Genomic DNA, 17,480 nt, shown 5'->3' with positions numbered 1-17,480 from the left:
TTTCTCTCAGTGAAACTACTAAATACCTCATAAAAGTATATTAAAAATTAAAACTGGAATGTTTTGCCTGGCACAAGAACTCTCAATTTGTGTCGCAGCAAGCTGGTGGCTCAGTGTCAGAGGTCAAGGCTGGTAGACAGTGTAATGGTGTTGGCAGTACTTTCTTGGCATGCACAATGCCCATTAATAGTATCATTGGAATGCAACAGAGTACCTAAGCCTCACTGCTGATCAGGTGCATCACTTGGTGTCCACGGTCTTGTCTTGTCTCAAATGGACAGTTCCAGCAGGATAACTAATGTCAGACAGCATTCATCTACTCAGGATGGTTCTGGCAGTTTGACAGTAATTTTAGTCCATTCCTGCACAATCTCCAGACACCATCCTCATGGAGCATGATTGGAATGAGCTGAAACGAGAGCAATCTGCAGTAATGACATTTTTAAGACTTCCAAGACTTCATGTCATACTAAGAACGCTGCATCTAAGATATTTATGTTTCACTTTAAGTATTGTTTTAAAACCTGCATTACGTCAGCTTGAATTTTTCTCTGTGCCTCTGCTTGATGATTCTGTTCATCGTACCTGAAAATTTAAAGTATTATGGAGATTGGACACACACAGGCACATCATTAAGAACATTTTGGTTAAAGTCAATAATAATTTAAGCTGTGAATGCATTGTACTGTGTGTATAAATGTAGTTAGTGGTTGAATTTTTTGCCACAGAGCTTTCCAATCTAATCTTTGTCTAGTCTGCTGATTTGTTTGCTTTTTAGACCGTACGAAAATGTGTTCGAAAAGAGTCAGTTAAGGTAGTCGTCTGTCTCCTATCTTTCTCTACGATCCAACAAAGCCCAAATGCAATAGAAATGTCAAATTGAATAGCGTCAGTTGCTGCGAGCGGTGCCACAACTGCATCTACATTAAGCACTGAGACAAACAACGTTTTAACAATCTTTATTTATCCAGGGAAGGATTTTGCTGAGCGTGCAGCCTCTTTGAGCACATTTGCACAGTCCCATATACTCACACCTGGGAGCTGTCACACACAACTGCAGACAGACGCTCGTGCTGTACTGCGAGCCACTGAACAGCTCAGCCCGAGCAAATACAACATTAAGGTCGCTTTTGGTCAGACGGCCCAATAACTGAATCAAGTATGGAATAATATTATCAGCCTCACAGTGGTTTTCTTTGACTGCTAAACAACAAATACAGCCTCTGTTTGTGCCTCTGCTGTATGCTTTGTTACCACTGTGCTTAACACATGGATGACTCAACTGTCCAGGCTCTCGGCTAATGGAGACCTTTACTGCCCCCATGACCTGTCTCACATCACTAAGGGGTTAGCCTGCACAGTGGTAACATACACCGATGGGGGCAAATGTTGGCCGTCACCGAATTACCACCAGCATGGTCGAACACTGGAACCACTGCAGAGGTACATTTTAAAAGAGGACATATCGTGCTGTCTATGATTTTGTTATACATGTAGTTATGATGTTAGATGTCTATGTTAAACATGGTCAAAACTCCAAAACTCTGAATACTTTGCCTGCGAACTTACCTCCACTTCCTCCTTCTGATATGTTGTATGCACATGTATGGATGTATTTGTGAAGTTTCTATCTCAAGTAAAGAATGGGAGATAGACCTTAAAGAGACAGGCTAAAACAGTGTGTTTCAGACAGAGACAGAACTATGGGGCTGCATAAAGGGCCAGTATAAGATAAATAAGGAGTTTTAAATGTAAATCAGGTAAAGACAATCCAGCCATGCCCTAATTTTCAATATGTTTCTGTACACATACTTTAAGACTGTGGAAAGTGTGCAGTTCACCACTTGCAAAAAATGCCAACATATACAGTTGAACTTGAAAATGTGACCTACTGACCAGCATTTTCTGTGTAGCCAAACTCTGAAATAATGTGGAAATGAACTCCACCGTCATCCCAAAAAGTAGTACTTAAACAAAATACATTTATGGGGAATGGGAGAGGCCAAAGCCGGACATTTTCTAATCTAGACAAGGGGCTTTTAACCAGATCTTCACAAATGACATACGGTAAAATTATATTGGGGCGGCTTTGACTCAAGAGCTAGAGCAGTCGTTCACCAATCGGAAGATTGGTGGTTCAATCTCTGGCTCCACATATCAATGTGTCCTTGTGCAAGATACTGAACCCCTAAATAGCTCCCGATGGCTGTGCCAACGGTGTGTGAATGGTTAGTTTCCCTCTGGTGAGCATGTTGGCACTGTGTGGTAGCCAGTATGGATGTGTGTGAATGGTTGAATGTGACTTGTAGTGTAAAACGCTTTGAGTGGTCAAAAAGACTAGAAAAGCACTATATAAGAACAGTCCATTTACCTTTACATTATCATATTATACATGATGCATTGGTATATTGGAAAGCATTTGAAAAAATCTTTCAATAATAAATAATAAAACACAGTAATGGCATAAAGCATAAACAGGTCAGTGTTCCTAAACTAAATACTAACAGTTTCCATTGGGATTGTTTTTTAACAAAGAAATAGAACAAAAAGGTGACCCTGAGGTCTGTGGATTATCCAGACTCACTCTGACACAGATTCCACTGTTGAGTCAAATCAATTTATTCAATGCTGTGAGCACCACGAATGAAATCCCATTCACCTTCCCTGTATCTAAAACTACTAATAGTGCATAAAAGCACAAAGTAAGGCCGTAGAGAGTGTCCTCTCTAATACAGATGTCAGATTTGGGAAGCAGGTGTAAATGGTGAGATAAAACACAAAACTATACTCACCAGTTAGATCTTCTTCCTCTGTTTCTCTTTGTAATTCTTCTTGGAAAGTTATCAGACTAACGGGGTCACTCAACGCAAACATGAGCATACTGTGTGCCATTTGCTAATGTCGCTGGGTATTAAACTTGTAATTTCTCAAACGGCTAACAAACTTGCGGTGCCATTTGGAGATGCCAACATGCAAAATGTCCAGTGCTGCTTTCAGCTGAAACTGGCCCAGTTTTTTGTCTTGTCCTTCCTTGGCCTGCTTCTATTTAAGGAGGTTTAAGTCATCGTATGTAACTTAAAATTATCCCTCTACTCTGCTGCTGAAATTTGACAGACGATTACGTAACCAAAAAAAAAAAGCTGGCGGGAGAATGTGTTTCAAGTGTCCTTAGAGAGCAGCAGATCTCAAGCGGGCTAAACTGCTGTCAAGTTCATCGATACTGGCTATACAGCACAGTGCACAAAGACAGCCTGAGTCCTGACTGCAGGCTCTTGCTTTAAACAACTCCAGAGCCTGCTATCGAACGCCTCTGGTTGGCTGTCAATATCGCCTCTGTCTCTGTCTCTGTCTTCACAGCTGTTAGCCATGCCAGAAAGAAAGAGTTGGAGGGGGGTTGCGTAGTATCAGATGGTATCAGAGACAAAGTGTTCTCATAATCAACGGGAGGCTGAGGAGTGTGTTGCCTTTGAGACATTCTTGGTGAATAAGTCAAGGAGAGAGTGCCCAGCTAGCGCTCTGCACATTTACTTCACTCATGCTGGACTCTTTCCAACTGAACTTAAATCCTGCAAGTTTCTCCTCCAGCCCGACTCCTTCACACCTGATCTACAAGAGCTATACATTTTCATGACACCTTAATTAGATCCGGTGCGCAGCCGTCAAGCTGAAGCAAAGACCTGCGCTCCATCCTACATCGCCTGTGATCCCTGAAGAGGAGATGAATTGTGTCCTTTATTCAGAGTTCGCACTAGCTGTTTGTACTTTCATCCTGTTACTTTCCTTAAACCCTCAGACTTAAAGGAGAAAAACAAACTTCATTAAAGTTTATACATGTATTTGCTAGTTTTGAAGAGTACTTCCTCGGCCTGTCTAGACGAATGTCCTCCATGGATTTGGAAGAGCTTTATGTCAAGCCTGAGAGAATAACTAACATCCCATGACTTGAGCCGCTCACAACAGCATTTCTAACAGAAACATCGCAATATTTCTCTCTTTCTTGAAGTTATTTACAATAGAATCACAGTGAACCAGTGAATTGTCTTCATAAGTGATGAACATTTATGCAGTGCAGAGTTCAACTTTGTGCCTTTGACCAACAGAGAGCCAAAGTCGTGGTGGCAACACCAGGCCAACTGACACAGTGAAATCCCTTGTCCTGGAGTTTACCACCTACCTACAGTGTGATAAATTATAACTACTGCAGCACTTGATAATAGAATTTTAGCCCTTTGTGATTTTATCATGATGTGGTTTCTCCCATATCAGTGATTCCCACCCAAACTCCTCTCCTAATGTCATTTTTCCAACTTTTTAGCTGTATTCTCTGCACTCTAAAAATGCACACGCTGTTCTGTCATCCCTCTCCTGCTGTTATTATAAATGAGATTGTGAATGACTGCTCCGGTTTTATTCCAATCAGCTATTGCAAGCTGTAGAACAGAACTAGAGTCTCTAACATTGAGGAATTTATATAACCTGTTACTCAAAAGAGATATGCATGGTTTGATGTCAGTCCTGAGACAGGATTGGATTTTAGAAATACAATCACTTGATTTAACTGCGTTAACTTATTGTTCAACTGCAGGTATCCACCACTTAAGCAGGCTTGCACTGGGAACTACCTCATATTATAGTGCAAATTCATTTCCCTGTCGTTTTCTGGATGGACGGGCACTGAAAGTCAAGATATCTTGGCCGCTGCTGCTTCAATTTTGACCATAAAATTTGTCTGCTAGTCTCCAAACTTTATCAATTCAGAGAGTGATCTTTTAAGTCAACATCACTGCAGCATTTTGGAAAGGAAGGGAATGAGAAGCTTTTTTACACATTCAGTTCAGGTTCTTTGTTTTAGACCTTGGTTGGCATTGAGAAACACTGTAGCTACAGTACATGTACAAGGTAAGTGTCTCTTGTAGGAAATTCATGGACGTCTTCAAGGACGTTGTAAGTAAAGTTAACTTTTGGACTGTCAATGTTCTTCATTCATCAGTAATGTTTGGCTATTCATGTTGAAAATGTTCACGAGATTAGATGCTTTTACAAGAAAATTATACTGTTTAGCTTTTTTAGTTAGTTTTAGTTTGTGTAACTACAATCCAAACATGATGAGCGTTGGATACAGCACTTATAAAAATCCCTAGAGATCAGGAAAAGCTAAAGAGGGTGCAAGGAAGTGGAATAACATCCAGAGGGGAGCTCTTGTGGAGGAATACAAACTCAAGGATGGAGGAAATGCAAACAGGCAAGAGAAGCAGGCCTGGTTCCCCACAGGGAACGTATACTTGTGAATGTCTCGCTATATTCCATCATTCCTCAAGTGTTGGCTCAAGGAACCAGGCCTAGACGACTTCATGGGACAATCCTAAAGCCTGATGGAACGTGGCCTGATACATCCCTAGCCTCTGTCATTTAGTGGCATTGTCTTCCAATGAGTATCATTTGTCACCATTGACTTCCTCCATGCAGACACCAGCGCAGTTTTTCTGTGGCCCTAGCCCATTTCCACAGTTAGTAAACAGCTAAATCCCTCTCCCAATCAATGGAACCTATTTAACTTGAGCTATTGACTCACCTGCCCCTCAACAGACTTGAGAGGCTGAAAAAAATACAAATTAGAGGAGTAAGAAAGAACAACAGAGATGGTGGCGCAGACTATGAAAAGTCACATTTTCAATAATGAGCTTTTGGCAGCAGGAGGGAAAAAAGTGACAGAGTGGAGGAAAAGGAAGCGAAGGAGGGGGAAAAGCGAGGGAAAACAGAGGAGGAATCGATCGATATGAACAGATAATCACCAAGGCTCTGTCCCAATGTGTAAAGAGTGTGACATTGCAGAGGTGGCCACGGTAGGGAAGAGATCAATGGGCTGCTTTTTGTTGATCCGTAATCCTTAACTATCTATAAGTAATTAACCTTCAGAGGAGAATGCAGGGAAGGAATAAATGGAGAAATAAGAGAAGGAATAACAATGAGCACAAGTAAAACAGAAGCTACCTTGCATGGAACAGATAACAGCACAGGAAACCAAATTAATAGTTGTCTTCACTGCTACCTCTGCAATTTGCTACATCTGATTCGGTTTTATTTCCGTCAGGACTGCATTCGCTGTAAATGACTGCGTCTCCCTGGGGTCCTAAGATGAAGATAAATATAGAGTAGCTGCTGGGAGAACAAGCAATCTCATTTCAATTCAAGAGCAAATGTTCAAAATACAAGTATTTCTGTTTTTTGTTCTGGTTTCAGATGAGAATGTAGTCTGGTCTTATCATCTCTGTCCTGATGAGTGCAAAGTATTTCCTGAGAAGATGGGTCTTATTAGGAGTCAGAGTGCCCTCTGTGGGCACTAGATGAAAAACAAGAGAAGTGAAACATGCATAAAAAACCTGCCTGATGCCAAAATGTAAGATTCTTCATTTTCATGCCATAGTTATGCCTCTCTGAGTATTTTAATTACAGTAGGTGTAATGTGCTCAGCCATTTGAACAACCTATTAAATGAACACAGTGTTGTCACAGTGATATATGTACAAGGTTTAATGGCACACAAATGCCCATACAGTACATTATTATCGTCTCAAAGCAAATTTCACCTGTACCTTCTCTTGAGTGACATTTTATAGAATGTTTAAGTTAGTAAAAGGCAAGTTGTTTAAATTTTTCACATTAATAAACAATGATACAACTGACTGGTGGGTGTCTATGAAGCAGGAACAGTGTGTGAAGTAAGAAATATTATAACTTATTACAATATGGCCACTGTAGAAAGCTTTTAGCAGGTAATTATAATGTTCAGGTCATGGAGAGTCATTTCAAGAAATGACTACATTTTGACTTCAGTTATGATTATCAGGTAAAAACAGCTCTTAGGGAACTTCCTCATGAATTTAAAACATGCCACTGAAAAGTCCGATAATTCTAAAACAAGAGAAAAAAAATTCTCAAAGGCCGTGCCCTGTGAAATACACACATTTTGTTAGCATACAGCTATTTGAATTGAGTGCTTTTTCTTGGTTCCGTGAGAGAGAATGTCAAGTGTAACCTTGGCTGCCGAAGATGGTCCTTCACCAAAATGGACACCTAAAGATAGAAAAATTCAAGTCATGCAAAAGCTTGATACATTTATACCAGTCATGTAATAATCCTTTAAAAATGTAGATAAAAACCAGCATTAGATGCAACAACCACCAACCAAACACACAAAAAAGTCACTTGACACAGGCAACTTTCGTCACCATTACTTAAGTCAGCATAAAGTGTTTTTAAGGTGGATCTTGGCTGGTCTAAATTAATTCTAAATCAGAAATGCCAAATGCAAACATTAGATACAAACAACAAACAGCAGTACTGACCATCCAATGTAGCACTGGCACAGGTTTTCATGTGACGTGGCCTGCTTGATGAGCAGCTCTACTTGTGTTGGCACATCCAGCGTCTCATCATGAGAGAAGTCTCGACCTGGAAAGAACAAACTCTCATCAAAACACAAGACATTTGACCGCAAAATTCAATCCGTTAAGGCTCGACTTTCTTCTGATTTCAAGGACTTTAACCGTTGACATTTTAGAATTGTTTAAGATATGGCGAGACCTTTCCTCTACAGGAAACGTGGTGGGTTAGCTTAATAGTATGATAATGTGAGAGTGTGAAGAGGCAAACACCTGTCCACTTGACATTTGTCTATACAGAACTTCTGCACTGAAGTATTGTATTTGAGTTATATGTCAAGTAGAAACATGTCAGCTGATTTTAACAATGCTAAGATTATTGATTTCTGCAGAGATGAGCAGAACAAAAACTATTCAAGTTTTGACTCTTTTTTTTACATAAAGGTTGGTAGTGCTCATTTAGTGCTGCAGAACTTACCTGTAAGTTTGTCTCTCACTCTGTTAATAATTTGAATAGCTTTCTTGTTAAGTGCCTCAGGTTGTACCAGGCCATCTCCAACTAAAAAGAAACACAAACATCCCGGCATCAACAACTACAAACAACTTATGAAAACATAAATTCAAGTGCTCTTTCTACTGAGACTCTTTGCAAGTTAAAGTGCACTGAAGTGCTGCTGTACAATGGCACAGCAGTTGCACCAATCACTCAGGACAGTCAGAGAGCTTGTTCTTGTTGTGGTAAAAGAAGCAGACAAACACTAAAAGGGCTGCACAATAACAAATAATCCATGACATGACAGGACAGGCAACTCACTGAAAGAGTGAATGGATTCAGGCACTGTGGTCCCAGGTTTCTTGTGTGTGGTCTCTCCAAGGTCTATTCCCTCAAGAGCCTCTGCAGAGGACAACACACAGTTGCAGGCTTGAGCACTTTGCTGCATCATTAAGTAGAAAATTGGAAGCAGTTATGGCTGCAGTTTGTGAACTCACCCACTGACTGTCCGGCGGTGTACGAGTCAGTCCTGGTGCGGGAACGCTTGTTGCCTTTGGTGTTTGCTGCAGGGGACACAAGTGAGGTGTGGGAGAACAAGTTTTTCATACTGACATCACAATAACCACTCTTACTTTTTTCAGTTCTATTTTGGATACCACACAGAGAGCCGCAGCATTGTTTGACCTTTTCAAAGCAGAAATATGAAGCTATTACAGTTGAAGGTTCTGCTTTTACTGATATTCGATGAAAATAGTTGTGATCCCAGATTTTATATCTCAATGCACCTAAAAGTTGTTACCTGCAGCAAGAAGAAAATGTTCAAGACAGTTTACATTATATAAGGTCTTCCTGTGACAATGACAATGCAGAACAAGTTACAGTAATGCAAAGTGAGGAAAAATGGGGAGGAAAAATAGCAATGAGCCTCTAAGTAAAGCACCCTGCAGTCACTGTGAGTAAATCACAAACCATAATCAGAACTAATTTAACACCTGACTGTTTGTGCTGCAAATTGTATTATTAAACATCCAATTTTATGTGGATTCCTTGATAATAATTTAACAATGAACAATTTTAATAATCGATACAAGTTCCTGGGTTATTTTTACATTTTTAAAATAATAACCCTTGTTTATAAAAAAGCTATTTAATCAACTGTTGGAGATTAAATATCTTACTCACTGTCAGTACTGAACACTATTAGTTGAGCGAGTACCGGAGAAATTGGTTTACTTTGTTCACCCAAATTTATCCAACAATCTTTAGATGTCTACAGCACTTCACTAACCGTTAGGTCAATTTCCCTCCCAAATAGATTTCCATTTTACGACTGGGACAACACTTTACTTCTGCAGCCTGATCTGATTAAATTTAATGCTCCACACTCTCAACTCTATTCAGAAACTCAGAGAAGGAGTTTCTTCCATAAGTGGAATAATCTGCGCTGACCTTCACAAAATGATTTTGCAGGGCTGAACTTGTCCGCATCCAGTTCATTGTTACTGTCATTTAACTGTGTCATGGTTATTTATTGAGCTGAAATGTCCTGAATGTGAACTGCTGATGATCTCTTACTGTCCATCAGCCTCCAGTTGAGCAGCGGGTCATAGACGAAGGCTTCCAGCACAGCCATGACGCTGTCTCTGTGCTCCCTCAGCACTTCCATCACTGTGTGGCAGGTGATGCGGTAGTTTCCGTCCAAGCCCGTCACCTGGCGCGCAATCAGACACAAACTTTACTGACGGAACCAAAAAGTTTTCCCAGCATCACAGGATCACAGGATAATGACTTGGATGTAGTTTTTATCTGGTGTTTGTATTTTTCAAAAGAGCTCAGTCAATTTGGTATTTAAGAGCTGTAGCCAATCTGGTGTTTTGAAGTTTAGAGGTAGTACTCCTCTTCTGCTTATACATATATATAAAAACCTTTTTGAACTGATTCCCAACTTTCAAAAACTTTTCCATTAATTTAGGAGATGTTAAAACTTCCTACCTCTTAAAATATCTAACTTCATTCTTAATACTTTCATCTTTAATTTTTGCTACTTTTCTCATTAAATAAATGTCATAGTGAATCTTAAATTGGGATGAAACACTTAGCACAAGGAAAAGATTAATTATTTCACTGAAATACAGTGGGCACCAGAAAAGCTGGTAAGAAAGGGTTTAGTTTAAGTCTTGTAAGTGTTTAAGGTGGGGGACTAATTCAAAAAATCACAAGCTATTGAAAGGATTCTTCTTCAACAGAATTTCTGACTTTACAGACTAAAGCAAACACCCTTCTGGTTGCTTTGAGCTAACAAATGCACACATCTTTTTATCACAGCATGAGGTTACCTCCATGGCATTGGTCAACATCCTCGTCAGTCTGAATGGGATCTTTTCAGGGAACTTCTCTCTGGTCATGGCGACCTGTTTAAGATTGTAACGAAGCTCAATTTCAGATCAATTAGAAGAATAATCTGTGGAAGATTTATTCACAGAAAAAAACGCTTCTCACCTCAAAACAGTCACCGAAGTCAATGTGGAGGATCTTGCCGCTTAACCGATCTAACATCAAGTTGGAAGGATGCCTGAAAAAAATGCCCTCCTCGTTAATGTTGTGCAATGTTTTCATTATTGCAACAATCTGCTTGAAACAATGCAAGACTTCAAGATTTTCAGCTGTCACCTGTCACCCAGCCCGAGGATGTAGCCCACCATTGACATCACAGCCAGAGAGCGAGTGTAATTGGTCCTCCTGTCGAACCACACCTGGAGGAGAAATAACATCTGGATTATAAAAAAGCTCTTCTGGTTCACCAAGTTACTGTTTAGAGCAGGAGTGAAAATGGCACAGATATCACTGGCTTAATACATCTATGCAGAACAACATGTACACAAGGTACTAATGGTCCTAAAAATGGATTCAATTTGAAGGTTTGTTTGTGAAGTCCTGCTAAGTCAGTGGTTTGAAAGTAGGACGCACAACCCAGAAAACTGATTCTTCAGGGAAAACAACTCTTTATTTCACTACCACTGTATTCCTCTCAATTATTATAAAAGTGAGAGACTGGATTGAGACACTCGATACACTACAAACGGAAAGTTTCCCCTTCCCTACTGTGTTTCCTCTTTTCTTTCCAAAATAACCGCCGGTCTGTCAGTGAAGCGCCAGCCTCTTAAAAAAGAAAAATATTCATCTGTATGTTATCCTTCTGTAAGTGAGCACTCTTGACATTTTTACCCCTGAGCCAGTCAAATGGAAGGAAGTATGTTGAAAAGTTCGAGTACAATCAATCAGAGCTGTAGATTGCAGAGAAGTAAAGTCTCACCTCTGAGCTGGGGCTCTTGAGCCACAAGAGCTTGGCCAGGTCGTCTCCGGCTGTGTTATTGACAGCGTGCTCAAACACCTCCACCTTCTCCATTAGCGTCAGGTGGTCGTAGTCTGGAGCCATCTGAAATGCACAAAGCATGTTACATTACCAAAGCAAACTTGGAGATGAAAATAAACACCATGTCGTACGCTTAGGAAAGTTTTGTTCAAGGCTCATTATACGTTTTTAAAGCTAGTTACAAATGAATGATATTGAATTTCAAATCACTACTTAATATTTAGACATTTATCATGCAGCCTGAGCACTGTAAAAACAAACAACTTTTAAAGACCTCAAAATGAATGGAAGAGCTTGCGTCATGTATATAAAAGATAATAATTCTAATCTTCAAAACAGGCCTCAATTTCCTCGTCTCCACCACCATGACGAGTGATGGTGTGAAAATGTCATCACTTACTTCACTGCAGGGTCTGATGTTTCCAAGAATTTCAATTACCTACACACCTACAGTGCAGTCACAGCCTCAAGGAAAACACTACTTCCAAAAGGTGATTAAACAACGTTGTTCACACACCTTCATTTGCTGGCTGCTGAGTTTCTGCTGCGTTTAGCTTCTAATCAAATATAGCATCTACTGTAAATGAGCCTTTTGGAGGTTAATATTTGAATTTGAATGAATATTAAATTAATTATGTTGATGGACTTCCTTTTCATTAATGTTTATTGTCTATTTTGACATAACAACTTGAACTACCATCTACTGAAATCAAATGAATATAATTAACGTTCTGTTGTCATTGATGTAATTTCAACTAGAGGGTTGTGTTGTGTTAATACTGAAATCTAAAACTGTTTTTCAGGTCATGCAAAATCTGAAACTGGATGTGAGCAGGTCCTGTTACATTAAGGGGGTTAATTGATCTGAAAGTAAACTCTTTAATAGCTGTTGGTGTTCAAATATTAGAGACTGTGTTTGCTCTGCACAGCTCCCTGCAAACTGAAAATAACCAGAATGATGACTTACCTTTAATTAACTGTGAAGATTTGGGTTTAGAAAGAAATATACACTCCAAAGTACTACAATCTATCATTTTGTCACCCTCTCATCTCTCTCATATTTTATCTAAAATTGATTAATGGCCTGACTGATTGACTGGTCAGCTTAATGCGTTGCAATTTTGGAAGCTTAAACAGAAAACATCATTAGTAACTCGACCATCGTTAGCAAATGGAAAGAAAAAACAGAGTTCTATTTTTTTCTGTAGAGGAAAATTTTAGCACATTTCCATGATATGTTTAGTTGTCTAAATTTGTCCTCAAATCTGGATGAAATTAGACCATGAAGTGTGCAGGCTCCACGTCTCATGTTCTGTATCACTTTTCAATTTTACAAATGAAGCTATTAATCACACTCCTTTGAAAGAATGACCAATGTTTGGAATACAAACTGCTTGTTTTTCATTTTCAGTTAATGGCTGATCCATGTTATTTTGGATTATATTTAAAGGACAACTGAGAGAGGCTGGAGACGTTTCCTGCTTGTCTATTCATGGTCTGAGAAGGTCTGTTTTTTTTTTATATTACTGCACTGTGAATAATGTCATAGTTGGACATGATGTCCTCATCTTACTGTGGACCAATAAAATCTGAACAACCCTGCCCTTTCTCTGTAGCCTTGATGTTCCTTTGTTTGACTGATGCCTCTTTCAGTGTTTTTGCATTGATTGTCATGATCTCCAACATGAATAATACAAGACTGACTGGATTTTATTTCATTTTACAGTTTTAGTATAAACTCAACATATACACGGACACAGCAAGGTATATCTGTAGCCGATATCTGCAGTTATAACACTGCCCCCCCCCACCCACATATATTATCTCAGCCTTCTTGTTTTTATCAGCAGCACTTTCTTGTTCTGCAGTGACATTTTAGGAAGATTATGCATGTTTGTGTGGGTGTGCTCTCTTTTGACTAATTAGGCATTTCAGAGACAGAGATGTTTTGTTAATTTGTGACAATTAAGGTCCTGTGAATGTGTTTCCATTAAAAGGTGATTGGTATTCATCAATATAATCACCTAAAACAGATGCTTCCTCTGCTTTGATGAATCTATTTAGTATTTTGTATGAATATTTTTTTGTATGTAAACTACACATTTACAAAGACGAGACCGACAGTTGGCACACAGCCGTGAATACCATGCAGGCACATATGCTCAGTTATGTGTCATTTAGTATTGAATATGATAGAATCCTATACAATGTGATTGTTTCTAACACCTTAATGTTGCTAAGTAAGTTAACTGACTGAAACAGGAAAAAGAGCACTGTAACAATGTAAACAATCACATACGGTATGTAGGCAGGAAACAGATGCTCATATTCTTTTCAGTTATTATAATGTAGAAAGTAGATGACTGATAATAATGACGTTAGTGGTTCCTCACCCTGAGCATGATGCGATGCTCAATGTTGAGCAAAATCTTTTTCTTCTCTCGGTAGTCCCTGATGAGGGCATGCAGGGTGTCACAGTGGGGCACCCAGCCAATCAGGCCTGAGTTGGTGGACAGCGGGATTACTGCATATCGCTGGATGCTGATAGATAAACACAATCATATGAACAACCCATTATCAGGTTTTCAGTGTTTTTTGTCTCCAGCTGTGCAAGTATGTGCCCAAGCCATCATTATGAAATGTACTGTACCTCAGACTGTTTATGTGTATGTGTGTGCGTGGATGTGTGTCTACCTGAGGTTCTTGCGCAAGGACGCGGGGTCATTGGCCAGCAGTGTGTTGACCAGACCAAACAGCTGCATGACTCTCTCATCCTGCCTCAGGTCCTCGTGGCCCTTCAACAGGAACATGAACTCATGGCCATTACTGCCTGCAGAGGGAGTCAGAAAAACACAACAGTGATGCACTGCTCAATAGGAAGCAAAGCATTATGTAAGAATTATTACATGGCTTTTGGCAGTACTGGCTGTTTTCCTCAGCAGCTGCACTGCCATTACTTTCGCCTGAAGCAATGTCTAGTGACGGCAATAAATGATTTCATATGAACCACATCACTCATTCAGTAGACTTCCTCTCAATAATCTCTCACTTTGAGGTCACCCTCAGTTTAGAGTGGTCCACTAAAAAGACCACTAATGTATGAGGAGTCATGGTAAAATAACACTGCTACTTGTGATTTGAAAAAAATTACAAGAGGCTGACAGCAGAACTGACATAGACCTTTACAGTAAAATGAAGTTAGCCGCAAAACCTACTAAAAAAACACCACAGGTCCTCTCTAGAGCCAGTGTTTGGTTTGTCCATTCTGGGCTACTGTAGAAACATGGTGGTGTAACATGGCGGGATCTGTGAAAGATAATCCACTCCCTATGTAGATATAAAGAGCTCATTCTAATGAAAACACAACCATTCTTATTTCCATGTGATTATATACTATTTAAAACATACTAATGAATATTATGTTCCATTTCTGCCAAGTCTGTTGCACCAGATTCCACTAAATTTTACACACTATTTTATCTCTTTATTGTGTCCAAAGCATGGTTTTGACTGACTCTTGTGGAGAAATGTACCTATCTGGCATTAACTCAAGCAGAAATCTGCAGCATGACAGAGAGGAAAATGAACAGTATTTAACTTATCTGAAATGCAGATGATGTCAGTTATGTAACTGTTTCTTATAGTGTCCTCAATAATCTCAACAGACCACATTACAATGACTTTACCAACAATGTAACTGTCAGACTACCATAAATGGAGTTAACGGAGACTCTTAGTAAAATGAGTAAGACATTGGATCTATATAGTCCTTTGCTTAACCCGAGCTTACTCCTAATGACAATCCCAGTAAGCGATGTGTTGTCTGTCGCTAGGGGAACAGGGTGCTGCTGATAGTAAATCTAGGAAACCTGCAGTAGGTGATAGGTCTTAATCTGAAGTCTTGCTCCAGAGGTCAGTTGATTTATTGGCTATCATCTTTTACAGAGTATGATGTGTAACACTGATGGGATACATCAGAACAAGGTATATCACATTGTCCAGTGCAAAAAGTGCGAAGTGAACCACTTGTGATTGATAGTCTAAGAATTTGGCTTCAAGACAAGGTGACTTTATAGTGCTGTGCCATTTCAGAAGCATTTCAGTGTCGTATTTCATATCACACATCGGAGTAGGGGATAAGGTGTCAGTATTATTTATTTCTGTATTTAAATTAATACCAATGAACAGTGTTAGGAGGATTCATGACACATTGATTTGTGCCTGCATGCACCATTTTTCTTTAAATCAAAAAATGAAAATGGTGTTTAAGTTCATTGGTAGTTTGAGCTAGTTTCTGTTTAAGACCATTTTTACTCGGGTGTATTATACACACACAAAACTTTGCAGTGACTTATGAATTCAAAATAAATTTTGGCCTTGGAGCAGGTTGTTGTTTGGGTAAAAATTCTATTAATATTGAATTTTCTCGAAAGCAATGGCCCACATCTGCTGAAAGCATATGACGCAGACTACAAATATTTTAATTCTGACTCTAATCGGTTTTCCTAATATAACTAGTTCAGAGTCAAGCGAAAAGGCCTGTGCAATTTTCGCCTAATCTTACCCATGATGGTGAGTTTGCGTGGGCGCTGCTTGGAGGTGATAACCTGCAGGGAGGCGGCAATGGACTGGATGCGGATGATGGCCTGGTTGGGGTCATAAGTGCCTGGTACAGCCAGCTCCAGGTCCCGGCACATCAGCAGCTTTGGAGACACATATTGTAGCTCCAAGGAGGTCAGCTGCGTGGAAAGTTGATGAGGTGGGGATGTAGTAGAGAAAAAGACAATTAGTTTTCAGTCTGTTGTGTTAAAAAAAAACTGCACTGACAAAACAGTTCCTGCCAACAGTGCCTGAAGCAACATGCAGAGTGTTACAGAACCTGGATCATATCCAACTTAATGTCTTATCTGTAAAAAGGTTGTTGTTTTTTTTAACCTGACACACCAGATGGTTTGTTACATAGAACCATCTGAAAAATCGTCCTTGAAAACAGTTTGGAAAAAGGGGCGTGTGCTTTCGAAAAAATACTTGGCAGGTGATTGGACAAACCATCTATCTGACACCATCTTAACTTATGAAGCAGTTGGATTCAAGAGACTGCGGGATCACGAGACCATGAGGTCACATGAGAATCCTCATTGGACACTGCTTGGTCTGAACTACCGGTGGTTCGGACACAAGCGCCTAACATGAAGCCTGATGAGATGCATTCTCGCGTGATCTCAGGATGTGCCTGTGAGGTAAATTGTTTATACACACTCTGAAATATTTCACTTTCTATATGCACATCAATAAATACATTCTCTACTTGTCTGCATTCAACCATCTGTGGTTTAAATGTCATTATCAATCTCTGTGCAATGACTTTCGCAGCCTATTTAAAGGCTTTTACGGTACAATTTTGAATGCTGATGTAAGGTTATTTCATCACAGCCTCAACCTCCCTTTGGCTCTGCTGTTCAGATGCACCCTGAAGTGGGTTTGGATTTCTATGTTAATGCCCTGTGGGGTAATATTCACAATGCCCTCTGCTTGTTATTATGTTGCTGTGTATTTCATGCTGCTTACTGTAATGTTGCAGCAGAGAGCATCCCCAAGAGCGGGGCTGTGCCTCAATGTCAAATACTATTGCTGTCTCCATTTGCAAAGTGGAGCAAGTGCTTCTGACAGAACTATATTTAATGTCATTCTTCAACAACATGATGATAGCCGTGAGAAATGACATATATCAGTTCAATTTCATATTCCCTCCAGAAGGGACAGGACCTGATGGTAGTAAAGTTTAAGCCATCTAACCATGTTGCTGTAGCAAAATGACTTTGTGTTAGGTTACCAAAGCAAAAAGCAAACAGCCTGCATGTATCTGCATCACTCACTGTACCTTAAGACAGATTCATCATAACCAAAATAGCTTATTCTGCTTGTGGGATATAGTGTTTACATGTACAAGCTCATAAGTATACAGAACATTATGAGAAAATGAATGTGCATATGATCATATACAGGATTTGGTACTGTACCAGAAAAACATTTCTAATTCGAGGGAACAGGAAGGTGCGTCCAAACTTTGCAGCAAGCATTTATAAAAAGATGTAACTACTAGCTGAGTATATTGTAATATTTGGTGAGGGGAAAAAGCATGTTTTGGCGGTTAAATTAGGTTCTGTGAGCTGTGGTTACAATGACTAAAAAAAGGCTAAAGAATAATAGTACAACTTCTGCAGGGTAATAGC

At 39.6% G+C, this 17,480-nt stretch overlaps 1 protein-coding gene across 3 annotated transcripts in view; it reads right to left on the bottom strand.

The window, feature by feature from the left end:
• Positions 1 to 6,515: 6,515 nt before the first annotated feature.
• mtor (mechanistic target of rapamycin kinase) overlaps positions 6,516 to 17,480 on the bottom strand; it is an 84,590-nt gene continuing 73,625 nt past the window's right edge. For all 3 annotated transcript variants that reach the window (XM_053317033.1, XM_053317034.1, XM_053317035.1), the window contains exons 46-58: positions 15,812 to 15,986; positions 13,942 to 14,077; positions 13,641 to 13,788; positions 11,188 to 11,310; positions 10,545 to 10,627; positions 10,374 to 10,446; positions 10,211 to 10,285; positions 9,450 to 9,585; positions 8,372 to 8,437; positions 8,196 to 8,276; positions 7,860 to 7,940; positions 7,346 to 7,451; positions 6,516 to 7,073 (exon numbers count right to left, since the gene is read on the bottom strand). In XM_053317033.1, coding sequence (XP_053173008.1) covers positions 7,058 to 7,073; positions 7,346 to 7,451; positions 7,860 to 7,940; positions 8,196 to 8,276; positions 8,372 to 8,437; positions 9,450 to 9,585; positions 10,211 to 10,285; positions 10,374 to 10,446; positions 10,545 to 10,627; positions 11,188 to 11,310; positions 13,641 to 13,788; positions 13,942 to 14,077; positions 15,812 to 15,986 — 1,299 coding nt within the window. In that variant the 3' untranslated portion in view covers positions 6,516 to 7,057. The remainder of the gene's footprint in view (positions 7,074 to 7,345; positions 7,452 to 7,859; positions 7,941 to 8,195; positions 8,277 to 8,371; positions 8,438 to 9,449; positions 9,586 to 10,210; positions 10,286 to 10,373; positions 10,447 to 10,544; positions 10,628 to 11,187; positions 11,311 to 13,640; positions 13,789 to 13,941; positions 14,078 to 15,811; positions 15,987 to 17,480) is intronic.

Source organism: Scomber japonicus, chromosome 4 (assembly GCF_027409825.1).
Source record: "Scomber japonicus isolate fScoJap1 chromosome 4, fScoJap1.pri, whole genome shotgun sequence".
In the NCBI taxonomy this organism is placed as follows: domain Eukaryota; kingdom Metazoa; phylum Chordata; class Actinopteri; order Scombriformes; family Scombridae; genus Scomber; species Scomber japonicus.
This window is presented reverse-complemented; position numbering and strand designations above follow the sequence as displayed.